At 55.4% G+C, this 26,182-nt stretch overlaps 12 protein-coding genes across 12 annotated transcripts; 4 read left to right on the top strand and 8 right to left on the bottom strand.

Annotated features, from left to right (window-relative positions):
* Positions 1-700: 700 nt before the first annotated feature.
* Positions 701-2,197, bottom strand: J3D65DRAFT_686380 (malate dehydrogenase, NAD-dependent; the record flags this gene model as incomplete). The annotated part of the gene is made up of 7 exons (XM_066803828.1): positions 701-1,024; positions 1,076-1,305; positions 1,355-1,732; positions 1,789-1,876; positions 1,933-2,043; positions 2,097-2,128; positions 2,185-2,197. The coding sequence occupies 7 exons, from the start codon at positions 2,195-2,197 to the stop codon at positions 884-886; spliced, it is 993 nt and encodes a 330-aa protein (XP_066651350.1). The 3' UTR covers positions 701-883.
* A 1,471-nt stretch (positions 2,198-3,668) lies between these two features.
* Positions 3,669-5,041, bottom strand: J3D65DRAFT_686408 (nuclear transcription factor Y subunit C-3; the record flags this gene model as incomplete). The annotated part of the gene is made up of 5 exons (XM_066803829.1): positions 3,669-3,958; positions 4,011-4,646; positions 4,704-4,760; positions 4,819-4,832; positions 4,921-5,041. The coding sequence occupies 5 exons, from the start codon at positions 5,039-5,041 to the stop codon at positions 3,821-3,823; spliced, it is 966 nt and encodes a 321-aa protein (XP_066651351.1). The 3' UTR covers positions 3,669-3,820.
* A 1,429-nt stretch (positions 5,042-6,470) lies between these two features.
* Positions 6,471-7,396, top strand: J3D65DRAFT_559963 (rRNA-processing protein FCF2; the record flags this gene model as incomplete). Its single annotated transcript, XM_066797435.1, has 2 exons — positions 6,471-6,815; positions 7,013-7,396. 2 exons carry the CDS (start codon positions 6,471-6,473, stop codon positions 7,394-7,396), a joined length of 729 nt encoding a protein of 242 aa, XP_066651352.1.
* A 297-nt stretch (positions 7,397-7,693) lies between these two features.
* J3D65DRAFT_559709 (nucleoside phosphorylase domain-containing protein) lies at positions 7,694-8,986 on the bottom strand (the record flags this gene model as incomplete). The annotated part of the gene is made up of 6 exons (XM_066797420.1): positions 7,694-7,735; positions 7,790-8,069; positions 8,135-8,337; positions 8,389-8,453; positions 8,513-8,674; positions 8,779-8,986. 6 exons carry the CDS (start codon positions 8,984-8,986, stop codon positions 7,694-7,696), a joined length of 960 nt encoding a protein of 319 aa, XP_066651353.1.
* A 173-nt stretch (positions 8,987-9,159) lies between these two features.
* J3D65DRAFT_637894 (mitochondrial 37S ribosomal protein uS10m) lies at positions 9,160-10,522 on the top strand. Its single transcript, XM_066801558.1, has 4 exons — positions 9,160-9,329; positions 9,387-9,478; positions 9,531-9,566; positions 9,616-10,522. The coding sequence occupies exons 1-4, from the start codon at positions 9,276-9,278 to the stop codon at positions 10,244-10,246; spliced, it is 813 nt and encodes a 270-aa protein (XP_066651354.1). The 5' UTR covers positions 9,160-9,275; the 3' UTR covers positions 10,247-10,522.
* Positions 10,523-10,992: 470 nt separating this feature from the next.
* J3D65DRAFT_680487 (uncharacterized protein) lies at positions 10,993-12,828 on the top strand. The gene has a single exon (XM_066803713.1). The coding sequence runs from the start codon at positions 11,396-11,398 to the stop codon at positions 12,638-12,640; it is 1,245 nt and encodes a 414-aa protein (XP_066651355.1). The 5' UTR covers positions 10,993-11,395; the 3' UTR covers positions 12,641-12,828.
* A 721-nt stretch (positions 12,829-13,549) lies between these two features.
* J3D65DRAFT_661891 (uncharacterized protein) lies at positions 13,550-14,979 on the top strand (the record flags this gene model as incomplete). Its single annotated transcript, XM_066802615.1, has 4 exons — positions 13,550-13,745; positions 13,803-14,480; positions 14,538-14,588; positions 14,639-14,979. 4 exons carry the CDS (start codon positions 13,550-13,552, stop codon positions 14,977-14,979), a joined length of 1,266 nt encoding a protein of 421 aa, XP_066651356.1.
* Positions 14,980-15,486: 507 nt separating this feature from the next.
* J3D65DRAFT_671317 (uncharacterized protein) lies at positions 15,487-16,373 on the bottom strand (the record flags this gene model as incomplete). The annotated part of the gene is made up of 2 exons (XM_066803381.1): positions 15,487-15,552; positions 15,606-16,373. The coding sequence occupies 2 exons, from the start codon at positions 16,371-16,373 to the stop codon at positions 15,487-15,489; spliced, it is 834 nt and encodes a 277-aa protein (XP_066651357.1).
* Positions 16,374-17,357: 984 nt separating this feature from the next.
* Positions 17,358-19,662, bottom strand: J3D65DRAFT_686420 (uncharacterized protein; the record flags this gene model as incomplete). The annotated part of the gene is made up of 4 exons (XM_066803830.1): positions 17,358-17,865; positions 17,914-18,055; positions 18,107-18,198; positions 18,301-19,662. Coding segments are annotated over 4 exons (1,704 nt in total), but the record flags the coding sequence as incomplete, so codon positions are not given.
* Positions 19,663-19,825: 163 nt separating this feature from the next.
* Positions 19,826-20,961, bottom strand: J3D65DRAFT_637900 (uncharacterized protein). Its single transcript, XM_066801559.1, has 3 exons — positions 20,631-20,961; positions 20,058-20,281; positions 19,826-19,992 (listed from the first exon to the last, which is right to left on the bottom strand). Exons 1-3 carry the CDS (start codon positions 20,812-20,814, stop codon positions 19,966-19,968), a joined length of 435 nt encoding a protein of 144 aa, XP_066651359.1. The 5' UTR covers positions 20,815-20,961; the 3' UTR covers positions 19,826-19,965.
* A 46-nt stretch (positions 20,962-21,007) lies between these two features.
* Positions 21,008-22,598, bottom strand: J3D65DRAFT_637902 (uncharacterized protein). The gene has a single exon (XM_066801560.1). It carries the CDS (start codon positions 22,413-22,415, stop codon positions 21,306-21,308), a length of 1,110 nt encoding a protein of 369 aa, XP_066651360.1. The 5' UTR covers positions 22,416-22,598; the 3' UTR covers positions 21,008-21,305.
* Positions 22,599-22,894: 296 nt separating this feature from the next.
* J3D65DRAFT_637906 (Sec39 domain-containing protein) lies at positions 22,895-26,179 on the bottom strand. Its single transcript, XM_066801561.1, has 2 exons — positions 23,168-26,179; positions 22,895-23,105 (listed from the first exon to the last, which is right to left on the bottom strand). Exons 1-2 carry the CDS (start codon positions 26,007-26,009, stop codon positions 23,062-23,064), a joined length of 2,886 nt encoding a protein of 961 aa, XP_066651361.1. The 5' UTR covers positions 26,010-26,179; the 3' UTR covers positions 22,895-23,061.
* Positions 26,180-26,182: the final 3 nt, after the last annotated feature.

A 26,182-nucleotide genomic window follows, 5' to 3' on the forward strand; every position in this document is an offset into this window, starting at 1 on the left:
ATAGCATAAACACAAACACAAGCCAGATAGGCCGGCAAGCACTACAGAGAGAGAGAGAGAAACAAAGAAGAGAGGACCAAAGGAAAGGACCAAACCGACCTATTCCTGTCCACCAGCAGCGGGACAACCCGGAGCGAAGGGGGGGGGGGGGGGGGGGGGCGGGGGGCAGGGGGGAGAAAGTCGGAACGAAAACCCGCTGAACGACCCACCCTCACCCACTTGTGGTTCTCGTTCCGTCCGCGGGTGGTCCAACCCCAACCCCAGCCCAACCCTTCCCCCCCCCCCTTGATACGTAGAAGCCCTCTTATTTTTTCTTAAACGCCCGCTTGCCCACATTTTCTCCTCTCCTCTCCCCTCTTTGTCTTTCAAGAGAACAGGTATAAGTATTCGACGCGTGGCGGCTTTATTCGACTCCGCACTTTCTTCATGTTGATTCAAGGCTTTGGCCGAAGGGATCGTGCCCCAGTCAACAAAACATGTCACATCATGTCGTTCGACCGCTTGGTTCATCATTCCTTGGTTTGAATTGGGCTCTTGTACCAACGGAAACCCCCAGAGATGCAGACTGTCTCCATCCATCTGCCATCATTTCGTCTGGAAGTCCACTTCTCATCCCTCGCCAGTTCATGCCATCATGCAGTGTATATCCCCCTTCAAAGCTCCTTCACTCAGCAGATTGGAAACCCGTGGTTCGCCCGCAAATCTCAAGGTGGGAAGAGGATTCGTCTCGTCTAGAAAGGGTCGTCGGAATCGATTGTGGTGATCTCACAATCTAACTGCCAATCAGCCCCCACCATTAGCTGTCAACTAATAACAAGGAGATGGTGCCTACTTTCGCACTGCACACAGGGCGCATTCTCCAAAGAAATAGCCGGGCGGCAACTTACTTGGTAGGAGGGTTCTTGACGAACTCGATACCCTTCTCGATGTTCGTTTTGAGGCCCTTGTACGCGGCCTCGAGCAGCTTCTTCTCGTAGTCATTGGCGCTGCTGACAACGTTGTAGGCCTTCTTGGCACCGTCGGGCTGAGGAATAGGTCAGTGGATCAATTCCCTGTCTTCCAGAAGAATACTTACACCAAGCTCGACAGGGACCGAGAAGAAGTCGACGCCAGTCTCCTTGGCAATGGCGTCACCGCCCTCGACACCGGGAAGGTAGACATAGGTAGGCTCGATGATGCCAGTCTCGCCCTTGACAGCCTTGAGCACCTTCTCAGCGAAACGGAAACCGGCGTAGGCCATCGAGAGCGTAGCGGAACCGGCGCCGTCCTTGGCCTTGACGACCTCATCACCACCGAACTGGACGCCTGCCAATGGATCAGCGGTGGACAAGCCGTGGTTGAGGGAGACACGTACGGTTGACAAGGGCGTCGAGCTTGTCAACAGGGATGTTGGCCTGGGGCTTGGCCTGGCTGAAGAGAGGAACGATGGTCTCGCCCGAGTGACCGCCAATGACGGGAATGTTCAAGTTCTGGGGGTGCTTCTCGCCGACAATCTCACCAACAAAGGTCTCGGCGCGAACGACGTCAAGAGTGGTGACACCGAACAGCTTCTTGGGGTTGAAGACGCCAGCGGCCTTCAGAACCTCGGCAGCAATGGGAACGGTCGAGTTGACGGGGTTGGAGATGACGAGAACGTAGGCGTTGGGTGCGAACTCGGCAACACCCTTGACAAGGTCACGCACGATGCCGGCGTTGATCTTGAAAAGGTCATCGCGGGTCATGCCAGGCTTGCCTGTAACCAGTCAGATAACCACCAAGGTGCATGGCCGTTGTGCAAGAGTCGCTCACGAGGAATGCCGGCTGGGATGACGACAATGTCGGCGCCAGTGAAGGCCTTCTTGAGGCCGTCATCCTTGGGCAGGTAGCCAGAGATTTTCTGGGGGCAGAGTATCAGCAGAGGGGCGCGAGTTCGGAGGGAGCGGGTAGGCGTACGGCCGTGGACGAGATGTGAGAGAGGTCGGTCGCGACGCCGGGGGTGTTGACGACATCGTACAGAGCAAGCTCGTCAATGAGCGGGGAGACCTTCAAGAGGAGGGACAGCGGCTGCAGGGCGTTTGGTCAGCAATGTAGCGACGATGCGGCGTGATCAATCTCACCTGTCCGATACCACCGGAGGCACCAGCGACGACTGCGAGGGTTCAGCTGGCCTGTTCACCGAGTGAAATCCTGTGACGGGAGCCCCACCTGCTTTGACCATTGTGGCGGGTTTGTTTGGACGAGAGGTAGGTCTTGATATAGAGGGAATTGGAGAGCTTCAAGCGGAGGCTGCGGCGTATGAGTGAGCTGGAGTCGAGGGGATTGAAAGAGAGGGAGGTTGTGGAGAGGGAGAGGACGTGTGAATGTGTAATGGTTGAGAGGGCAGAGGTGGAGGGGCGTGAAGCTTAGACGCGGGCGGGCCGTGGCCTCTGTTTAAGGCAATCAACGACAGCTGCGCCCGACGCGGGGAACTGTAGTGGTGGTGTGCGGGCGGGGCAACTGGAGGTCAACACTCCAAGGCACCTCACATACCTGCAATTGAGGTTGAAAGTTGACGCGGGGTGGCAGTTTGTTGATGCGAAGAAACGTCTGCAGGCAGTCTGCAGGCAGCCAGAGAGCCGCACTTGACGCTCTTATACCGTCCACGTCCACCTTAGCCGGGACAGACCAAACCTGAACCTCCCGTCGTGGCACCCGTAAGCGCCAACAGGGTCCCGCTCTGGGCGCTGGGCCAAAAGTACCCCCCGAGCACCTCTCTGCCACGCTATCTTTGTCCCGACGTGCCAAGCTGCTGACAAGATACAGCGTGCGACACATGTGCCCCGCTGCCTCTACACGATAGGTAGCGAACCACGGTTCCTGTAATTGAGAGCGTCGTCGACAGACAACATGGTATACGTGCACGTTTCTCTAACGCGTTTTGGCTTAACCCTTGGGTCTCAAGGCTTAGCCTTCCACTGCTGCATCATCAACATGTGCCTGTTTGACGTCAACTCTCAATCCTCGTCTGTCCAGGGCATCGCTACGCCAGACGTCTCAATGAGAGTGACGAGGGCTGCCAAAGCTAAAGCCCCTTGGCCCCATCCTAGAGTAGCCTTGACCCAAGTTTTGTGGTATCCACCCCATGCCATCATCTGGCCTCATGACACCTTCACTGCTCGCGCAAATGCCACGGCAAACGTCACTTAGCCGCCCCAATTCACGCACCGGAATGCCGTCGAGGCCTCGGCCAAACAAGACCCTTTCGACAATCATTGTTGCTTTCTCGGGACAACTCGGGACAGGAGCATGCAGCCAACAACCCATCCAAACTCTCCCGTCATCCATCACGGCCAAAGCGACGAGAAGAAAGCGGAAAAGAACAGAAGTCTTGACCAACCCGAGAGTGGGAAACGCCGTGCGGTCCTTTCGAACGACGCCCTACCCAAAGCCCTCCAAACAGCCGGGGTGCCGCCATTTTCCTTCCCCAGCCAGCCCTGCCAAACCAAGTGAGATATCTACCTCCGGCCTTATGCGTCCTCCAGCCGTAGCCCAGGACTAGCGTCTCCCAAACCCCAGCCCTATGATGCAATCGGAATGCCGAAATGTAGTCAACTAAAGATAATGAGGAAGAAGATGATGTTGAAGAAGGAAAGACGCGAAATGTGTGGCCAACTTGTCTTTCGGCGCCCACAACCACCCTCCCGACGGAAAATATTGGTTCAAAGTAGGAGAGGAAAAAACGAAATAAAGGCCATCGTCATGTAGAAAGCAAACCACTCGGCCCGTCCGTCACCCAAGGCCCAGGACTCGCAGCTCTTCGCCGCGGCGGACGGAGGCTGGCGAGACTCCGACAGGAATCATACTACCCCACGTAGTCTTCCCTGTCCCCCTCAGCATCCGCGTCGGCCTCGGCACCTGGGTCGTGGGCCCCATAGCTGTGGCTTGGATCACCCGCGCCCGTTGGATCTGGAGCTCGTTGGCCTCCAACCGAATACATCTGCTGAGCGCAGCAGTTAGTATGATTCAAAGACGCGTCATGATTGCCGATTTACCTGTTGGGGTGCCATCTGGTAGCCTCCGTACATGGACGGATCAAACATTTGTTGCGGCGCCTGGCCATACGCCGCAGACGGGTCGCTCTGCACTGGCGGCGCAAACATGCCTTGCTGCTGAGCGCGATAATCTTGCTCCATGTGCGGCGCCATGCCGTAGTCTGGCGGCGCCATTGGGTGAGGCGGCGGATGCATGCCCGTTTGCTGGACAGCGCCTGGCTGGGCCTGCGCATTCGCCTGAGCCTGCGCTGACGAACTGCCCTGGCCGCCGGACCGCTTGTGTGATGTAGCCTCTTCACGAGGCACGATATCGATCAAAAAGTCAAACATGTCGGACTTGGCCAATGCATTTGCGATGTCGGAGCGCTGAAGCGTGCGCCTCTTGTTCTCCTCGGCGTGTATCCAGGCGCGCATCGTCAACTCGGTGATGAAGATGTCGCAGCCCTTTGCAAAGAGGATAGGAGCCTCGGCCGATATCATCTTGACCTCTGGGTCGGCCTTCATGACCTTCTTTATCCGCGCCAGAGGCAGTTGGTGGAGCTTGTAGTCATGATCGTCCGTCTCGAGCTTGGTGACTTGCTGCTGCCAGTAGGTATTGAGGATGTCGCGATACTGGCCGGTGAGGCCCTGGTTGACCTAGATGCGCGTCAGCACGACCGCGACGCGCGGCGAGGAAGAAGTAAGGGTGCGTACGTTTGCCCATTGGCCTGTAAAAACCTCTGGGTTCGGCGCGTGGTGCTGGGCGGCTATCTACATGGCGGCATCAGCAAAGCGGAGGACGAAGTGGGAAGATTTGGGTTGGACGCACACTTGCGCTCGCTCCTGCAAAGAATGCGTGTCAGTGATTGCGGTTCGAGGTCTTGGCTTGGCTGGGAAAGCTTGACATGCAAGGCTCACGGCGACGACGTACCGTAGTGGCCGCCATTGGCAGGGTCGTAGAGAGGATTTCCATTCTGGCCGTCGTAGCGGCGGGGTGGAGCCTGCTGTCGCATCTTTTGCTGGCCATGGGCTTGGAGATTTGATGGGTCCATGATGGCTAGGCCGATTGCGCGCGCTCTGGCGGCAGGACGGCTACCATTCGCTGGGCGGGCTGCTGTGCTGGACCGAAGCGCACGAGTGTGCAGGCGGGCGCGGGGGGCAGGAAATTGATTCGCCGGCGGGGTGGCAGTCGTTGCGGCGGCGATGGAGAACTGTGGATGCGATGGAAGCGGGTGTTGCAGGCTCGTAGCGTCAGAGATGCGGTGAACTGGAAGCAGAGGCTGACTATGTAGGTAGGAAGAATGAAGTGGGGAAGGCAGAGCCGGACACGGCAGGCGACAAATTATTGTCGGCTTCGCGTCCAACCTGGCGTGGCGTCTGAGGTGGTCTTGGAGCGCAGCAACAGCCGCGATAATTGAGGCCGACTATACTGTGCTCTACTATCCACTGGCCCTCGAGAGCTATGTTTGGTCCCTGGGGTGTGGAGCGGCGGGTTGCGCAGCGAATCGGCGGGCGTCTTGGAACCAGCGCCGACCTGGTCCTGGTAAGGTATCCGTAGGTAGTGCGCTTCCGGTTCGTTGCAGGGGCTGTCACTGGCACTGACACGCTGAGTCGAGCTCCCGACCGTGAAGAAGATGATGATCTATATACTATATCCTATATCCTCCGCCTGCGCCGCTCTGGCTTGCCTGCCTCCGGTCCTCTCCACGTCTCCGGACGGCGCCAACTCACTACTGCCGCCGCCATCACAATCACAACAATCACCCACCGTCTCGGACCTGCCGGCGACAGAGGCGAGACTGGCTCAGCTGCCCGAGGTGCCATGCTGACAGTGGCCCACTCCCTCGTCCCGATGCATGCTCGACTGATGGATGCGATGCGCTGGCCAGCTTCCAATCCACCCCCATGCCATGTCGTGCGTAATGTGATGCGAAGCGCTCGACTGGAGAGTCCCTCTTCGCGAATCGAGGATCATTCTGCTAGCGGTCGATTACTGAGGCGTCTCTGCGGAGGTGAGAGGCGATCATGGTCAGGCACCAACTGAAGGGAAGCCATCATGCAGCAGCAGAGTGCGGTGGTGCAGGCGCAGCACAGCACGCGCTCGGGAGAATCCACCCACCAACCTCAGCCAGGCGACAAGTTGACAGCTTGACGCTCGTATGTGTCGTGAGCTAAGGAATTGTTCCTAGTCCCTCTCACACGCCCAACCTGCTAACGGTACGATGTACGCATAACAAGGGCAAAGAGAGGTGCGGAGCTGATGTCCATCGCGCCGGGTCCAGTCCGGGTGGGTGGGGAGAACTGACTGTGGCCCGTGCACACAGCGCTGGCCGGGTAAGGTCCGGGTAAGGTATTCTGCCAGTTCTGACCGCTCAGAGCATGGACCAGCCGGAATCGAGATTTTCCCGTCCGTCGCATTTTTGCCTTGGTTGGCCGGCGCGTCTCTCGCTTTTCATCTTTTTCTGCACACTGTCCACCGCCATGGAGGTGACAGCACTTCCGGAGCCCACGCGCGAGCTTGACCATGCCTTGCCCTCTGATGATGAGGATCTGTCAGAAGACCAAATTCAGGCTCTCCTGAAGCAGGCCGAGGTCAGATTGCGCGACAAAGCCACGTCTGCTCACCAGCTGCAGCCCTTCTCTGCATCTGCCTTCAAGCTGCCCAAGCTCGATGCCGGAGAAATCGCTTCCCCTTACCTACGCACCAACGGCGACGTTGCCCGCATCGACTCGGCAAAGCTGCTAGACTCCCAACAACGTGACTTGGCCAATCAGGGAATCAGAAAGGTCGACGACCCGGTAGTGGTACGGAAGAAGAAGATCGAGGTACGTTTTGCATCCTTCTCTTGATTGCCTATGAGGAAAACATTCCCAAATTTTCTCCCTTGAGCAGACCAAGGGGTCCGTCTTGGGCCCTTCCTGCACCACTGAGAGCTTTTAGTTCATAGTTACTCTGAGGCACCCTGCACACAATGTCTTTGACTACTCAGCCCTGTTGGAATGACTTCTAACGAGCTCTATAGGAACGCAAGGCCACTGCTGGCGACAAATGGTTCAACTTGCCCAAGACTGATCTGACCCCAGAGTTGAAGAGAGATCTCCAGCTGCTGAAGATGCGCAACGTCCTTGACCCGCACAGACACTACAAAAAGGAAGACAGCAAGGACGTGCCCGAATATTCCCAGGTCGGTACCATTGTTGAAGGACCCACCGAATACTACAGTGCCCGCATCCAGAACAAGGACCGCAAGAGAACCTTTGTCGAAGAAGTCCTGTCCCAGGAAAAGAACAGTGGCAGGTTCAAGAGAAAGTATGACGAAATCCAGACCAACAAGACCAGCGGCAAAAAGGGCCACTACAAGGCTATGAAGGACAAGCGCAAGTCGGGCAGGATTGGCAAGGGATGACATGTGACGAATGATTGGTCTCTTCGTGTCGAATTGTTTCAGCCCTCCAACATGTGTTGCCATACCAACCTTGGTCATGAGTCCTCATGGCCTACTGGCTCGCTCGGGAGGATTTTCAGCCAGTGGCCACGCCCGCAAGCGCGCCAACCTCGCCGCCCTCATTGACGCTAGATACATGGGTAACACCCTGCGTCAGGGACCCCGCCGTTGTCCATGAGCACGAGGCTTTTGCTCCAATGAGGCGCCATCCAAAGTCCCAAGCCTCACGCCACGGCAGCGTCATACAAATGCGTTGCTTTATGCAGCGCCAAGGTCAGATAGGACCTGCTTGACCAAGGCCTGGGCACCAAGTCAGCTAGACAATCAATCATCATCAACTTTGGGTCGACGTACCTGCATATCTTTGGCCGCCTCTCTTCCAGCTTCTAGCACCTCTTCGTGATTCGCCTTGCCCTTGCTCAAGTACTCGTCCAGCTCCTGCTTGCTCATGTTCTGAATAGCGGCTTCGTCTCCACGGGTGCTGGCTTCCAGCACAGCCTTGTTGGTGACGAGACTGAATGCGAGCACCCTGATGCCACTGTGTCTTGCTACCACGATTTCGGGCACAGTCGACATACCGACCACGTCCGCCCCAAAGGTTCGCAGCATGCGGCATTCAGCACGCGTTTCGTAGCTGGACTTGCATTAGCTGCGTGCTCTTGCGGCATTTTCGCATACAAGTCATCGGTCTAGCCTTACCTGGGACCGGAAACAAAGGCGTAGACTCCTTCATGCAGTCTCCTCTTTGCCTGGCCCAGCCCCAGCTTCTGCCACGCCTTGTGGACTCGTTGGCGAAGCTCGAGGTCATAGGCATCCGACAGGGGCGGGAAGCGCACGCCGAACTCGTCCACGTTGGGGCCACGCAGAGGATGGAAGCCCATCAGCCCTGGCATGTTGAGGTGCTGAATCACAGTCTTAGCCAACCTGGACTCGTACATTCACTTCAAGCTTACATCATTCAAGAGGACGATATCGCCGACCTCGTAGTCGGGGTTCAAGCCGCCGGCGGCGTTTGTCACTACGGAAATGGATCAGGGCGAGACTTTTGACGGCTACAATACACAGGAATCCACGCACCAATCATAGTTTCAATACCCATGAGCTTGCAGACGCGGGTTGCAAAGGTGACGAGCTCCATTTCATGGCCCTCGTAAAAGTGGGCGCGGCCTACGAGCAGCATCACGGGCAGCTTCGCGGGGCCAATCAGTCCGAAGATGAGCTTTCCAGCATGGCCGACGACTGTAGCAGCCATATCGAATCAGTATCGTCTTTCTCTGCGTACAAGTGGGACCGGCCTCCGCAGAAATGCATCAGTTGCATGACGGGGGCCGCATGCTACGCACCAGTGCTTTGCGGAAAGTTGGGGACGTTTGAATACGGCGTGGAGAAGACGGGCTCGGCGTGGATCGTGTCAGCCAGTCCACCGAGGCCAGAGCCGCACACAATGGCAACCTTGGGACTGCGCAGCTCGGCCGGTACGGTGGACCGCAGGTAGTCGGCCGTCTCGGAGGCACGCTGGTAGACGCCGGGTGGAGCTGGTGCTGCGGCCATGGTCGTGATGCGGATATATCTGCGTAGTTAGTGAACGGTTGTTTTTCAATGGCGATTTGAACAAATTCAAACGAGGGCAAGGAGTCTCGAGTGTGGGAGCAAGCCGAATTTATGTAGACAGCTACAGCCAAGGCGCCACCATGTGGTCCTGCGGAGGAGAGGGAGGGACGTCAAGCTGTCGGAGGAGGCCGCTGGAATGTGACCCGTGCGCGGGCGGTGAGTGGAAATTGATCCGCACGCCGTCGCTGGAGAACGCCTCCAGTGCGCAACGTCCGCCAATTCAACCGCCATGGCCGCTCCGACATATCTCAGGTCGCCGTTTGGCGCCCTGAAGAGGGTCAAGGTGCGAATTCCTACACTGGGTGCTCATCTGTAGCCATGACTGACTTTTGCCGCGCAGATTTCCCCTCGGGTAGCGCCATGCCGTCGTCAGTACAACACTATAACGGAATCGCTGCGGATATCGGGCGTCAAGTGGGAGGACGCAGCAAAGTATGGCAACTCGGAGACTCTGGCATAGCTTCTCTGCTAACAGCCATCACAGGCAAAATGGCATCAAAGACCCACCGAGATTAGACCCGTAAGCCCGACCGCGTCGTCGCGCCTCACACACTGTTGACACAGTCCAGCATCGATGCGACAGAGGAGGAAAAGAAGATGCTGGAGCAGGTCCGCTCACCACGCAACGTCGAAGCCATCTTCAAGACACCGCTCCGCCGCGAAGCCACCTACGGCATCCCCGTCTGCGACCTGCAACTGCGCACCTACTCGGTCCGCAACATTGAGTTCTTCGTAGACTTCGCGCTGCGCGCCGCCTACTACCTCGGCCTCCCCGCCAAGGGTCCCATCCCTCTGCCCAAGCTGGTCGAGCGCTGGACCGTCCCGCGCTCCAACTTCATCTTCAAAAAGTCGCAGGAGAACTTTGAGCGCATCACCATCCGCCGCCTCATCCAGATCCAGGATGGCGACCCCGAGGTCGTCCAGATATGGCTGTCGTACCTGCAGAAGCACCAGTACTACGGCGTCGGTATGAAGGCCAACATTTTCGAGTTTGAGAAGCTGGATGTCGCGACGGCTATGGATGAGGCCGTCGTCCAAGAGAAGGGCTTGGTTGAGGAGAGCATGAAGGGCTTTGGTCGGAGGAAGGACGCGCCGGAGTCTCTGGAGGAGGTTCTCGAGATGATGCATACCGAGCCTTTCAAGAGTGCGGCGCACGGTAATGCGCCCATGTCCAAGACTAGCAAGGAGACGGGCATGTAGGCGGAGACGGACATTGGAAAATGGGATATCCGCCGTCATTTCGAATCAAGATTCTGTTTCTATCAGAGGATGAACGATGTGTGCTGAGAAAGTGTCGTGCCAGGTTGGCAATCCTGCTGGCACTGGCTGGCAATTGTGTGATCTACCTCTTTTCAGAACGCTTGTTGAGATGGGGATTTCGTACTGGAGCTTACAATGGGCAGGTTTCTCTCCATCGCTTCCACACAATAACGCTGCTGTGCCGTGGCAGACGATCCAGCACCCCGACACCGGAACATACCTTGTCAACTTTGCAGCTGTACCAGCGGATGACCGCTCCCTGAGCGCAACTGCTACAGTAGATGAATGCTTCCTGAGCGCAACTCCCAAGGCAGATGAATACTCCCTGAGTACAACTGCTACGGTAGATGAACGCTCCCTGAGCATGACTGCCAAGGTGGATGAATGCTTCCTGACCATAGCTGCCATGGTAGATGAATGCTTCCTAAGCACAGCTGCCACGGTAAAGTAATGCTCCCTGAGCATAGCTGCCACGGCAGATGAATGCTCCCTAAGCGTACCCATGGCCGGGAATGGGTCTGACCTAATATCATTACTGGTGAGTTAGTCAGCGCATCTAACAGTGTCTAACGGCAACTAGTAGTGGGAATCCTACAAGCAACCCTACCATCGCTTTATACGGGCACATAGTGCCTTACGGGTGAGGCAGTCACCGTATCTGACAGCGTCTAACGGCGTCTAGTTATCAAATTCTGAGAGTAACACTTTGTATGGACACCATGATGCCTCACCTATGAGGCAGTTGGCGCATCTGACGGCGTCTAACGGCGACTAGTTGTGGGATTCCAAGAGTCACCCGCCAGTATTCTGTATGGACACCTTGATGCCTCACCCGTGAGATACTCAGCGCGTCCAACGGCGTCTAACAGCGTCTGATTATGAGGTTCATAACCGCCAACCTGCTAGCACTTTTTATGAACACCAAGATGCCTCACAGTTGAGGCACTCGGCGCGTCCAGCGGCGTCTGACGGCGTCTGGCTGTGACTGCTATAACTACTTTCCCTCTCTCCTCCCTGCATCTTCCTCCAACAACACAACCTCCTCGCTGTCTCCTCTCGCGTCACTCACCCTTCCCTCCCCTTACAGACATGTCTCACGCCCTCATCAAGAGGCCACGCCTTTTCTACGAAGACAGGTTGACTACACGAGCGACCCACCACCACGCCCTCTTCCCATACTTCGATGACGGCGATGTCATCATCCAGCTCCACGATGGAGAGAACATTTGGACGTTGCGGCTGCACAGGCGCACCCTCGAAGAGAGATCTCGGCCCATCATACTCCTGCTCTCGGAAGAAGGCCATTACCAGGGCGGCCCCGAAGGCTTCGCATTCCATCTGACATTGGCCCCTCCACGCGGCGATGACCCGATTGCTGCTCTCACCATGAGGCGTCGCGAGCTGGTCAAGACGAATCCTGATGTCTGCCTTGCGTACCGGAGCTTCTTCGCCAATCTATACCAACAGTCTCTTCTCATCTCCTCTTCGAATGTCCTCCGAGCCCAGTACCAAGCAGAGATCCTGGTCCACATTGCAAAGCGTTACGGAACACTTGAGGGCCTGCGGCCATACCTGGACACCCACTTCACAAGCTTTCATGTCGAACTCTTCCAACAAATCTGCCTGAATCCGGCTCGGTGGCTCAGCCTCGCTCAGGACATGCGCTCTGAAGTCATGTTCAAGGAAGCACTGGTGCACCTCATCGGGATGTACCCAAAGCATACAGCCTGGAAGTACACGGAGCAGAACCTTCGCCCCGAGGTGCTCAAAGTCATACGGACCAAGGGAGATCAAATGCAACACCAAATCTCGCTCTGCATCAACGAGCTTTTCACGATCACCCTGCCGGCAAACATAAGCGCCACTGGCAAAGTGCCCGCCATGACCCTCAATTTTCAGAGCATCGAGCGCTGGACCGTCGTCCACCTGCACCGCGACTGGCTGGCGAACGAGCTGCGCAGAATCAAGGCCTTTGATGAGCTGCGGGGCCCGCAACCCTCGGCCACAGGCGTGCGTCCGCGCCCCCTGGAGACCGCCCGCCCTGTTGGCATCGGCATGCTCTTCCGCGCCATAGTCACCGGCGACTATCTCCCCTGGAAAGGTGTACAAGAGAGCCTGACTGGTGCGTTTGACTCCATACCGTTGGAGAAGTTTGCGGGATTGGAGAAGGATTTGAGGTTCTTGAAGCGCCAGGCTAAGCAAGTCATCACTCGGATGGGTCTGGCCAAGAAGAATCTGATTCTTGATGAGGAGACGGCCAAGCAGCTGACTTACCTTGTTTGTGCGGAAGTGGGTGAGGAGGACTGCTTTTGGAAGAGCAAAAAGAAGGAGTAATCACAAGGGAGATATGGGAAGTCACTCCCGTCCATGGTGGATCAATGGTTTTGCGGCGGGTGCTCATGGAGGAAAGGTTTTGGCTTCATTCTTGGTTCACTACTCCTTTCACTCGACCCTCTTTGGACATTTCGGTTAACTGGATAAGGAAGCATTCGGCGATTGAAAAATGGTGGCTTGGATAAAATGGTAGTGAGTTTGGTTTCATTTTCAAGTCTTCCGGCCACACAGGTGGCTCCATGATCAGTCTTTCCTACTGCAAATCTGCGCAACAAATGCTGTATCTGAGTGAGAGAACGTCGGGTGTCACGTACTGAGTTTAGAAGGCAACAGTCATCTGAAATTTTGACGGCGCATAGGGAGCTTCCATCCGCTGCTGATGTTGCGCACAGGGAGCATCCCTCTGCTGCCACAACTGCGTATCGGGAGCGTCCATTACGCCACGCGGCAGCGCCTGGGGAGCGGTTATGTTTATTGACACCGGCAGCGCAGGCTCCTTCCTCGACCGTACCTCCTCCACCGTACCTCTCTCGCCGGCATCACCGAGTCCACTACCGTACTTAAGCCGCCACCCGGACCTGCACTCTTCCTCTCTCTTGACACCTCCACATCCACCACCCCTTCCTCTCCGGATTCACTTCAGCTCCCTCCTTCACGCCTGCACCTGGCCGCTGATTTCTCGACGCTCGACTCTCGACGCCAGATCATCACCGGCGTCCAACACCTCTTCAACTTGGATCTACAGCACCTTGGATCGACCCGCAGCTCATCACGCACCTCACTTCTCTCTCGATCGCTTCGCCAGGCTCAGTAAAGTGCTGGACCCCATAGCATTCGCCCTCCTCACTGCCTTCACTTCGTGTTGTGGCCAGCCTTAGTGCGAAGCCGGGTGTGCCTCACTGAAGGACCATGGCGGAGCGTACGGATACCGACGACGTCTATGATGTCTATCCAATCCCACCTCTCCCGCACTATCTGCCGTCGGAGTCAGAAATCTATGGACCTGGAATGAAGTTCGTTACAGCCGTTGAGGCGGGTTGGGCGATTTCGGATCACGGCAATGCAGACGAACTCAATCTTGACGAAATGACAAGGGACACTGCAGGTGAGTTGAAGACTCCCGATGAGTACGGCTTCGTTTTCAAGCGCTGACTTGAAATAGCCTACCTTCACTATTCCAGATACAATTCGATTCCGCCGAGCTCTGTGAAGGCCACCGCAAGACCTGGCCTGAGCCAACTGTCGCGTGAATTCGAATGGCACGAGGCACGTTGCAACAGTATCGCTAAAAGGCTACAGGATGAGGTATGGAGCTTACCTGCCGAGGGCACGACCATCGAAGATTGGCCTTTTCTTCCCAAGTTCGTACTTGCCGTGGTGACCTGGAGCAATGGCGTCGCATTTTTAGGGGACCTCAGGCGCGAGTACGCCGCCCTCGGCCTGAAACCGGCCACAGAATCTGTCCCTGCGATGATGGCCCGGCATGATCATCAGACACGGATCAAACAGCGCTTCGAGCATTACAAGCAACAAGCCATGGAGACTCTAAGCAAGTCCACCGAAGATTTGAAAAAGTCAGGCGGTGCAGCTGGACCAAATTTCCATCTTCGCACTGCGCGAGAGAAATTGTCGTTGAAGAGGGAGCTCAAAAGAATTTGGGATTGCCTCAAAACCGTAGAAGACGAGCAGCTTGGTGATTCGAGTGGAGTCGACGAAGAAATTCTTGAGGTATCTCAGCGTCGAATGGTCGTATCCTACAACCAGGTGACACCGCCCGGGAAGATGGAGTTTTGGACTCAATTCTTTGATCCCGAATTTGCCGCGTCGATCTATTGGGCGGGTAAGCTCTTGAAACAGGTTGTTTCGAGCCAGCTTCCACTGACATGCAAAACACCAGTCCATCCTACGGTCGCCATCGAGCGCAACTTCAGTGATGAAGGCATCGGCGGTGAGTCCACACACGAAGCAAAGTAAATGATTTACCTAACCTGATCACAGCTCTCCTGGTCCAAACCTTCTGTGTTGCATGCGATCAGATTTGGTGTCTCTATGTCGAACCGCATCTCGCCAACGACAAGGCCCGCCGCACTTTGCAAAGTGGCTCCGAAGTCAATATCTCGCGGCACCAAAACCCCATCAACCCTGATGAGATCTACTGCAGCATCAAAGAGGTCGCTACGAGGTATTTCGACGACCCCAAAGCCTTAAAGCCATCAATCGAGGCAGTCATCGTAGCGCAAGTCACACCTCGCTATTCAGCGACCAAAAAACGCTCCAGATGCACATTTCCGCCCCCTGATTTTCCCCTTGCCATGGTTAAAAAGCGGAAAGTCGATTAAGCGTTCACAGAATCATCTACATGGACACCATGGCTTCCCCCGGCCTCATTCAGTTCTATTTTGGTAGTTCTCCCTTTTTGACATTGGCTTTGAGCTCTTCTCACAAAAGTTTCAGCTCGCGGGACAGTCTCATTTCAGGAGCTTGGAGCATTTGAACTGTCGATTGCACTAAGATCTCAGCAACATCTGGCTGGTGGTGATAGTGCTTTGGCGTTGGATTCGGACCTCTTGCTTTGATCTATGGAATAGAACCGACTTCAGACCTTGAAAATTACGTGAACGTCGGAATGTTCACGTCCCTCATGCTATTTGATCTGACCGGAGTTTGCCAGTACCCCTTTGTAGTCTGCAAAATTTCGCAACAGACTGCCCACGAAGTTCCCTTTGACGTCGCCCACAACCTGCCTGCAACGTCGCCTGCAACCTCCCGGGGATTTTTCTGCACCATGCAATTGTTTCAGAAACTTTTACCGCCCTTCCAAGCCCTCCGACTGCTTTACCATAAGATTACGGCGCAAGATGCGCCAGAGGCGACAAATGCAGCCAGAAGGTTCCGCCATGCTTGATGAATTCCTGCCAGAAGTCAGAAAATTCCGCTGCCATTTTCAAGAAGCAGACGAGCCTACCTTGGCAGGCCTATCGCCAAATCCGCCGCGTCTTCCCTGAAGCTCAATCATTCCCGCAACTTGCTTCGGCTGCCACAAGCCTCTCGATAGCTCCAAAAAGTTCTCGAATGCAACGCTGCTGACGGCACGAACAACGTCGGTGAGGGGCGCATCTTCATTCTGCCAGAAGAATAGGTACTTGATCCTTCGAAGGGGGCGATCGCGCTCTGGCATGACGAGCTCGCCCTTGATGAGCATCATCTTGTCGGCGGGAGTGTTGGGCGAGGTGTCGATGACCAGGCCGTTCCAGGTGCAGGGGAAAAGAGTGCCTCGCCTTCCTGCGCATATCTGCTTCTGAAGCCTGTCTTCTCGGAGGTGCTCCAGCCAGCTCTCGATCTTGTCGCGCCAGGAGTTCTCCATCTTCTCGAGCGCGAGTCTGTAGCGCTCGGCCGGGTCCGTGAAAATGAGCCGATCTGGGGCTGGCTCGGCGGCTGGTGCGTCGGGTAGAAATCCGTCTTCATGATGCTCATGGGGCTCTTCTGGGGGTTGAGGGGCGCCGGGTGCCTGAAAGTGCTCAACGCCATGAACATCGATGTTGCCTCTGCACTGGCATGGAACATTCTGATCCTGTCCACGCTGGCTGTGGTGCGCCCACCACTCAAGGCACTCGACGTGCGCGTTTGCCTTGCAGGGAGCGTGCAAGATGAGTTCATCGCCGAGGTCGGCTTCGGAGCCACAGAGCCAGCAGGTGAAAAATGGGACGTTGACGCTGAATTTGACGGAGTTCATGATGAAGAGGTGATGTTGAGGTTGCTATGTTGTAGAAGTTACTGAGTAAGAATAAATGGGACAACTCAGAACGGATAGCTTTTCAAACGAAAAGGGCGAGGGGTGAATTCAGAATCTAGTAGTTGTGAAATACAAATGTGAAAATTCGAAGTGACCACCCAGAGTGAGTGCTTTGTGAGCAGCGCTTCGCCGTGATGGAAAAGGCTAATCTCGTGCGTGAATTCAGGTCTGGGTTGTAACTCTGTGAAAGTTCCAGGACAGTGATTCTACTATGTCCGTCCTCCTTTCGCCCTGAACAAAGGCATGGCACCTCAAGAAGCAAAAGACGCACATGAGGACTGGCAAGACAGATTGATTGTGTGAAAATCTGCCAGTGTAGAAGCGCCGCCTTGGCCGAAGCCATGAGAGAGGAGACAAAGCCAGATGTCGAAAAACAGGCAAACAGAAGTGCGCTCCAGAAACCCAACCCCAAAGCTCCATCCCATTGAAATCCGTTCCGATCAACAAGAAAACCCACCACCCTGAACGCCCCCAGCCCGCAGGCTTTGCTTTGTGAAGTGACGCCGTCCCCAATCCACCCCGATGAGACCACCAAATCCACCACCCATAACCTCCCCAGAAAGACCGACACTCTGGAAGCTCCGAACGACGAACTCTTTGCCCAATCCACCCCGATAGACCACCAAAACCACCGCCCTCGCCCCCGTCCCGCAGGATTGATGTGAAAGCGTTCCGTCCACGTTGAGCCCATGAACTTGGCCGGCCGCACCAACGAACATGCATCCCTCCACTCCCCACTACCTCCCCAACCACGTCCCCACCTTCGTCCATCAAGCCCGTCAGATCCAGCCATCAAACTCCTCACACGCCAGCCCATTTACCCCAAGACCGCCGTGCCGCGCCAACCCCAGCCTGCTACTCACTCCCCCTGCCACCCGATCATATTGTGAAGCCAGCGCGCCATTTCGGGTGGGTATTGCTACCACTTCCCTAGGCTCGTGCCAGCTCACTCAATGAAAGGGTGGCCACCTACTCGTCTTGTGAAGCCAGCGCGCCATTTCGGGTGGGTATTGCTACCACTTCCCTAGGCTCATGCTAGCTCACGCAACGAAAGGGTGTGGAAGAGCGAGAGTTGCTGGTGGAAAGAGGGACGTTGGACTCGGGAAAACAAACTGGATGAGACGAGCAAGACGGGCAGAAACGACGTGCAAGAGAGGGACCAAGGGGGGGAAGAAGTCGAAGAAGCAAAGGCAAAGCAGAGAGAAACGGCAGTCTTCTAGCCTCAATGCTCGCGAGAAGGGAGCAGAGAGCGCCGACTTGCACCACCCGAGCCCTGTCGAAGATTGGTAGATGAGGGCATAAGGTACGACTAGGTCGGCATCGCCTAGCGCAGGTCGTTGAGGATGACCAGGTGTCCGAGCAACACTGGCGTCTTGCCCACGCGAAGTGTTGCCCGGATGGGATAGCTCACCACTTGCCCCACAGCAGGTGCCTGTGACCCTGTGGCAAGTGGACGCCGCCGGACCCTCCTTGTATGTACAGGATGCGACAGAGCCGGCAACACGTCTGTCCGCACGCCGCCGGAGCGAGCTGGGTCAAAGAGATGAGGGTGGGTCGAGTCGAGAGAGTAAACCGAGAAGAAAGAACCGAAGAAGTAGCGAAAGACCGTAGTGAAAGGGCACCTGGTCAGAGTCAGCAGTGATACTTTGGGGCTGGGAGCGCGGGCGTCTTACCTCGTAGACTTGGCCGAGGCTTCGCCCTGGCTGAAATTCCGAAAGTTGAGTTGCACAGGACCGGGAGTAGGAGTCTCGCCGTCATAGTCGCGCTACGTGGGAGCATTCATGCGCTACAACTGAGACAACAAGTCGGAATCAAAGCGAAAAAGTTGTCGGAGAGGGCATCACCAACGCCCGATGGCGTGAAGAACCAGCCGCCGTGCAACGAAACCATTGTCGTAAAACAACCGCTGAAGGGTGTTGACCGGCGGCAGGGTGTTGAGAAAGTCTTGCCTCTCGGTTTCCCACGTGCGCAAGAGATTCGGATCCAAGCTGCGACGCAAGACTAAATACTCGAGGATGATCCCGAAGACAAGAATGGCGAGGGTACCTTTGTTGTGGATGGGCCTGACGGACATCTTGCAGCGATGGGTAGCCCGGTGAACAAACTGCTCGAACCTTCTATAGTAGGTATGCTGCTGGATCCGGACCCAAGCATCGGCGGAGAAATTGACGACAAGGCCGAGGACGAAGATGGCTTCTCGAAGTTTGGGAATGTCGAGGATGTCGATGACCAGAGCTTGGAAGGGGTTTTGGGGCGACTCAGAGATGCAGACATTCAGCCAGTCAATGGTGTCGTGCAGGAGGATGAAGATGGCGGCGGTGAGGGACGACCGCATCGGCGCTGCCTCCAAGTATTCGAAGACAGGAACAGTGCAGAGGGCGGACAACTTGAAGACGAGAAGGTGGTAGCCTTGCTGGGGGCTTGGAGGCAGTTGGAGCAGGTCTTCAGCGAAGCGCAGCAGGAACTCGAGGAGGATACGAGTCAAAGCCAGCATTGTGAGCAGGACAAGCTTCTGCCGGCGACGCAGGTGCTCGGAGCGATTTTCCGTCTGTTCTGCGGTAGTCGAGGTCGTGTTTCTGCCGAAAAGGTGCTGGACGAGTCTGTCGACATACCCAGAGAGCATTGAATGGACGAGTGCCGGGAAGGTCATACGCGCCAGGTACCAGGCTGGGAGCATCGGCGCCTCCCTGGTTCTCCAGAGCATGCAGGCGCTGAGAAAAGAACCGAGGACGGTGGCTGCAAAGAGCGGTTTGGCGATGAAGTCGTTAAGAAGGGGCGAAAAGGTCGAGGCCAAGTCGAACGCCGTCTCAAAGACCTTTGCCAACAGCGCAAACATCAATCCAAGTGCCAGGGAGAGCTTCGTGGTCGGATCGAGAGGCGCCTCCGTGGGGAAGCACTGAGTGTTGTTGGTTTGAAGCATCTCCAGGTAGTCGAGGTAGGTCGAGACCGGTCCCATGCTCCGAGGAACGGCCGCGAGGGCTGGCATGTCGCTCACGGGAGATGGCTGATCGATGATAGTGCTGCTGGGGTTGAAGTAGTCGCTCAGGTTTTTGGTGATGATCAGAGCTACGAAGAGGGAGCCCGCGAGTACGCCCGCATTTGCAGACTGGGTAGGACAACGGCCGTAAGGCATGGTAGCGATTGCAACAAGAGAGTTGCGAGTGCAACGAAGAGAAGATGCAGGATCAATCCAGAAGACGAGATGGTGGTGGAACGAGATGGGTGTCGTTGGATGTGATCGGGCGGTGGATGAAAAGGTTTGGTGATTGTGCGAAGGGCAAAGGCGCAAAACACAATTCTGGGCGGCCTGTGCGTGAGCGGTTGGTGGACCAGAAGGACAGTAGCGCCGACAATGTGAAGTGAAAGTATATTGGGGGAGACCGGACTCTCCAGCACTGTGGACGTTCGGCCGATTCGAAGCATCTTGCAAGGCACCTGGCCCGACCCGCAGACCTTTGACACGCAGATGCTGCAATTAACACAAAATTTGATTGCTCGACGTTGAGCTACCTTCTATGTTCTCGCACTGCCTCTACTTCTTTTGCTGAGCTCCAGTGTCCTAAGCCAACGGTCAGTCTGTGCACCCAACGTTTCCACTGCCTGAGGGTGGAATGAAAGACTCACCAAATACACCTGATAGAAATCCATCTTGACGCGTCCGTCTTCCTTTACAAGATGGGCCCTGGCCGCCCAGTCCACATCGGCCTCGCCACCCGCCTTGAGCCCATATCCAACCGTCCCGTACAGCATCACCTCGTCCGCGTTGTTTCCCGCAGGAAATATCTTGAGCGGAAAGTGGCGCCTGATGGAAACCCTCTCCCAGAGGCCTTTGCGCAGTTGCAAGATCTCTGCGATATAATATGTTAGACGGAGGTTCTCTGCGACAAATACTCGCAATGGTCGCGAAGTAGGAAAGATCAAGACGTCTTCTTGGACAATCGGACAAAGAGGCTTTGTCTTGTGGAAAAACAAAGAAGTTGTCCGCAGACAAGCATTTGGTCAAACTACAGCCAGGAAAAGAGCATTCATGGAGGAGATTCGAAAAGAAAATACTAGTGCCACCTCTTGCCGAACGTTCTACAATTGAACTCGTGCAGCCCATGAAGATCCAAGGAATGGACCTAGACGAGAGGCAAACAGGGCTGGAAGCATCTTTCCATGGAGACCCCCAGAGCTGAAAGAGATGATGCCACTTACCCTCTTTTCCGACGGCCTTACGGCTTGCCATAATGAGCGTCGCGCCATCCGTGAAATTCTTGACGTACTCGTCGTGCACATCTGGGGTGTCCGATACAAGATAAAAGTCCTCGAAAAACTTCTTGAAGTCGGGGTCGAATTGCAGGCCCGGGGGATATTCAGAAGCATAGCTGTGGGTTGCCATGGTGGATTGGATTGCACAAACGTCTGACAAAGCGGAGGGAATCACAACGAGACGTGGGAGATGAGTTTCCTTCGGGAAATAAAACGACAATGATGATGAAGGAGAAAACTGAAGCACCGCAAGGTATGTACAGAAGTAAGAGGTGTGATGGAGAAGAGATGCAGACGCTTAGCAAGCAAACGACGTTGTGTTTGGCTCGCGATCTGCAGCAGGGGTGGTAGCTCCACGTCGCGATCCGACGGTGCCGGGATCGGATGCGCCCTCATCCGACTCCACGTTTACGCACCTTGTACGTTGTGTAGCAACTCCCACCCATTGACATTGTTTCTAATCAATTATCTCGGTCTCTTTTCTGCTGAATCCATGAGCCTTTCCCACATCCATGTGCCTTTCGAGTCGAAGAAAAGAAACCAGCCTCATCACAGCCACGATGCTCAGCCGAACAACCTCCCCCAACACCATCCTGTCCCTGCAAGACCTCAGCGAGTAGCTTAGGCCTTCTTCCTCAACTTTGACGGAGCATGCGATATCCTGCGGTTACCTTCCTTCGCTGGCCCCTTCAACATTGCGCACATCTTCTGATAGGCGCTCGAAAGTAAATGAAGCGCCCAACCGACAATACCGTCCAACTTCGCCTTCGCGTCTAGGTATAATGCAAGAGGCAGCACTTTGGCGCAGAACAAAGCCAGATTTCCGAGCGAAGAAGGCTTGATGAGAAAGTCCATCAGATGAACCCTAGCCTGGAGAGCGCTATAAAGGACCACGAGAACGACTCGAGATCCCCAAGCCTCAGAGGTGAAGAAGTACAGAAAGAGGTAAATCGAAGCCTGGAGCCACTCTCTCGTGTGGGAACCTGGTGGCGCGTAAGATTCCGATCCGAATTGTTTTGCAGCAACCAAGACAGGGCCGGCAAGGACCCACTTGCTCCGGACTAGTCGCAGACCCTTCCGCGAGGCCCGAGAGACTTTCGAGATGGCGTTTCGAATCGAAGCCCACGACAGCAGAGCTACCATGGAAGCCAGGATCGGGATAGTCATGGCCCACGACTGAAACAACACTGCCATCAAGTTTTCCTTCTTTGGATCGTTCAGGAAATGCTCGACTGCGTCCAGCCACAGGGGCGAGTGATGAAGGAGCACGGAAATCTTAATGATAGGCATCCAGGAGTCGTCCATAAATCTTGCCCATGAGGAAATGATTGGTCCCGAAAAAGTGAATAGCCAGATGGTGACTGCGTCACCGAAACCTATCTTGGGAATGAAGCCGGAAGTCTGCTGTCCAGGAGAAGACGCAAGAGCCTGATAGTCGAGGAGCTTCATGATGAACAGCTGAATGACGAGAAAGCAGCAGAGCTTAATGGAGAAACTTCGCTCGCCGAGAACTGTGGCTGCGATCAAGACCAGGCCGGCCCACGGCGTGTTGTCGGGTGTCGAGCATAGAGTTCTCGCGCAGAGGTCGGCCACGATCAGCAAGATGAAGCCACCCCACGGGTTGGTACCGGAGACCATGCCCTGGATTGTCTCGCGGGAGGTCGTAAGCACTCCCTGGACGTCGTCGGCCCATGACACCCATGGCGGAGCGTCAACGTCTTCGCGCTTCATTGTAATGACGAAGAGGGTGGGAAAGACAGCTTCTCAGAGGTCTGCTGACGGCGGAGGGTATTGGTTGAGCGGTATCAGCAGATGCGACTGCAAGGTGACGAGAGTCTGAGAGCATTTGAAGTCAGCAACGATGTCAACAAGGTGAGAGAAAATATCGTACCTTGAAATGCGCTGAGACAAGACTTCGACCGGGATCCACGGACAAAAGTAGGCGGCGACGTGAAGGCAAAGGAGATGGCAACGGCAAAGGCAGCGCTTGAGGTCGAGCCGCAGTTGAGAAAGAGACGAAGCTTGACCAGTCGCTGAAGGCGTGCGAGCGAAGAGCTCGAGAAATAATCGAAGGTAATTGCCTCTTGTTGCGAGGCTGTGTGGAGAAGGGCGTTGGGCGGAGGAGGGAAGAAGACGGCGACATAGGTATGTAGTAGGGAAATGGGCACAACAACGAGCGCCAGCGTAGGCAGCCTGAGACACAAAAAGTGGTAAAATAACACAGCGCTGGAATAACGTGTTTAAAGAGAATGCTACTTGACTTGCAATGCAACGGCCCGGCCCAGCTGATGAGCCCGCGACTGTGCCTATGCTCTCAATCGCTCTGTGACTTTGCCACTTCCATCCATCGTATCTCATAACTTCATCGCCATCCCATTCATCGATTCTGATCGCGCGGGTTCTCCTGGACAGGAGTCGCACCTAGAAGCAAACAGTCAGTAAAAGACATGCCGCAAACGCGTGTCGAGTATGAAAGGACTCACCAAGAACCCATCCTATGCCGCTCGCCAGACCTCCCGTCACCGCATTCGCAACCATGTCGCGCTTCCGGACCCTCGAATCATCGCCTCCGATACTGCCCGATTCACTGCCCGCACCGGACAGTGTCCTCGTCAAATCGCGGCTATTCCTCGCGCTCCCTTCTGCGCCCCCCGTTGCGGCCGTACCGCGTAGTGGAAATGCCGTCCGCGAAATCGCTGCTGCAGCACCTCTGGCAACGTCAAACAGGCCCATGGGCGACTCCTCCGACACGCCCCGTCCGAATTCCCTTCGCGGCTGGATTACAGCAGACTGACTTGGGAAAGCGCCAGGAGCGCGGTTGTCTGCGTGGTCGTTGAAAGCCTCTTCTTCAGCATTCTCTTGGGCCAGGAGCGCCGTCATTTCTTCTTCGCAACGGCGCCAGGCGGTCAGGACTTCTGGCAGAGAAGATTGAGGAGCGAGGAGCAGTGCTTGGCTGAGAAGCTCCATGCGCTGTTCAAGACGGCGGAGCGCTGGTGACCCAGCGATTGTAACGTGGGATGAGGCGAGGCAGCTATTTGGGCTGCGGTGGCGGCCAGCATGGAAGGCGGCACGCCAGGCAATATCGTCTTCCGGTTTCTTGCTATGTGACGGTGATGTCGTTGCTCTTGAGCTACTGGCCTGGCTTGGAGTACTTTGGCGAGTCAACTGATCTATGGATGGGTTGAGGCGATTTACGACAAACGAGTAGGCCGTCTCGAAATCGTCCTCTGCAAGAGCAGCTTCGATGGCCATGCCAATGACGCGCCGAGAAGCCAAGACTTTCTGCTCGTTCATGTCCGCAGCGGACTCTTCCAGAAGTGGTCCGTTGCGCTCCAGAGTTCTTGCCGAAACAAGATTTTGGCCAATGTTGATCAAATCGTCAAGTTTGGTATAGCTCCTCGGATTCTGGTCCAGTACTTTAGCAATCAGTGAGATGGGATCATCGCTGACTCTTATATTGACTGGTCGGAAAGGGACACCGTGTTGCAGCGTCAGCGCATAGAAAGATAGGTCGTGCGTGGCTGCGAGGAGGGATTCCGCAGCAAGAAAAGCAGGAGAGTCGGCGAAATAAGGTTTGAACGCGATCAGGATGTCCAAAGCTTTCTTCATTCCACCTCGAGTGACATTTCCGTTGCTGGCATTGTCGTAAAATTCCATGACCTTTCCCAGGACACACCCTTCAATGTCGTCGTTTTGCAAGTGGTCACGTCGACCACTTTCTCCAAGATACAGCTCAGTTATGAGGGTGAATTGAGCGGCAGACAAGAGCGAATTCAGGATCTCCTTTTCAAAGGTATAGCGGCCAATCTTCCCCAGCACGCCAGGCCCGTGCATGGCGTACATTTCGGCTGCGTCCATGCCCCAATTCCAGAGCCAAATCAGTTTGTTTCGAACTGACCGCCAACGTTCCTCGTCATTGCCCGGCCCGTTGACGAGGGCTCGTAATATTTTGCAGAGCAAAGTGATCTGGTCATCCTCGTCGGCATGGAATCGAAACTTGGCAACCTTGCTCAGAGGCATCGGAAATCCTACATCGGCCAGCAGGTATGCCGAGTAGACAAAAATCTGGAGCAGAGAGAAGGTCTCCACTTTAGGTTTCGTGAGAGGGTGGTCTTCGTTCATCAGTGTGTCGGGCTGAATAACGGAAGGAGAGGTGTCATGAAGAACGCTAGAGTGGCTGTCGATTCTTGGTAGCATCTCGACACTTGTGGCCAAGTCGGGCGGGGGCTCAAATTTTAGAAGCTCTGCTAGTCGTACCAGGACGCTGTGTGCTGCTTCTACGGTGTCTCTGCTTTCACTCTCGGCAGAATATACAGATGCGAATGCAGCTTGCGCGTACCTGACATGCAGGCTCGTTTTTGAGCTGTCATCGAGGTACATGTCATCCGGGGCATCGTAACCTCCTGTATCGATATCCGCTGGCCCGTCCCATCTATCAATCGTGTTGCTGACAATGTCGAAATGGTTCGGAGCCGTGTGTACCAACCAGACGAATACGTACTCCCAGTCATAGAAATCCTTTGGGGCGTTAGGTGCTTGGTCTGGATTCTGCGGGCTCGACTCTTTCTTCAAAGCTTCAGCCACAGATTTTCGTCTTGTGCCGCCTAGCTTCCTACGTTTTCTCTGTTTCGATCCATATATCCAAGGTCCCACGATGCTCTTCAAATCGCGCGAAACATTTCCGACATCCGAAGCATTCGCATCATATGTGGCTTGGCATTTGGACAATATCATATTGACACCGTGAGATCCTTGGAGCCTGCTGAAATCTTCGAGCGACGCGGTAGCTCCACTCCCGGGGTAGTACTCAAAATCCAGGCGGAGCAACGGCAGAACCGTAGATATGAACCACGTACGGAGATATTCAGAACGCTCCAGGAAGGGCTCTACAAGAGCGGGTATTATGTCCAACAAGCCAGCTTCAGAGTCTATTCGGTACGCCCGGTGGATTACGAAGAGGGTGACGGGTTCAAGATCTTGGGTGTCGCTGCAGGACTCGTGTGCCAGCGGTAAGAGTTCTAGCTTGCGCATGCGCTTGATGGCTTGCGCGTTGGAAAGATTTGTCACTGAGGTACAGTCGATTGTGACCTTGTCGCGTTGTTCGAGGTACAGCCGCGTTGCGACCTCCAGAGCGAATCCATTGTAGGTAGACGGCTCCGCGGTTTCGGGCAAAAAGGTAAGGAGGATTCGAAGGAGATATTCGGGGCTGAACGCATCGGTTCGGTCGAGGGATAAGGTTCTGAGCGCGTCTATGTTTGATCCGGCCGCGAGCTGCGTCGCAAGGAGGACGCAGTGGGCTGTAGATAGCTCCTTCAAGCTGTCCATGGTGTAATGCGCCTAGGGAGAGGCTGAATGAGTGATTCGCATTGCAGAGAAAAGGCCCAGTCTGATAACTGCGCAAACGGGTGAAGTTCGAGGGCGATAGGGGAACGTTAGGATGGAGAAGAATTGTCAGACCGTTGGGTTGAACGTCCACGTTGTCTTGGAGCTGGCAGGGC

The sequence above is a fragment of the Phyllosticta citribraziliensis genome, assembly GCF_038025025.1.
Source record: "Phyllosticta citribraziliensis strain CPC 17464 chromosome Unknown J3D65scaffold_12, whole genome shotgun sequence".
NCBI classification, from domain to species: domain Eukaryota; kingdom Fungi; phylum Ascomycota; class Dothideomycetes; order Botryosphaeriales; family Phyllostictaceae; genus Phyllosticta; species Phyllosticta citribraziliensis.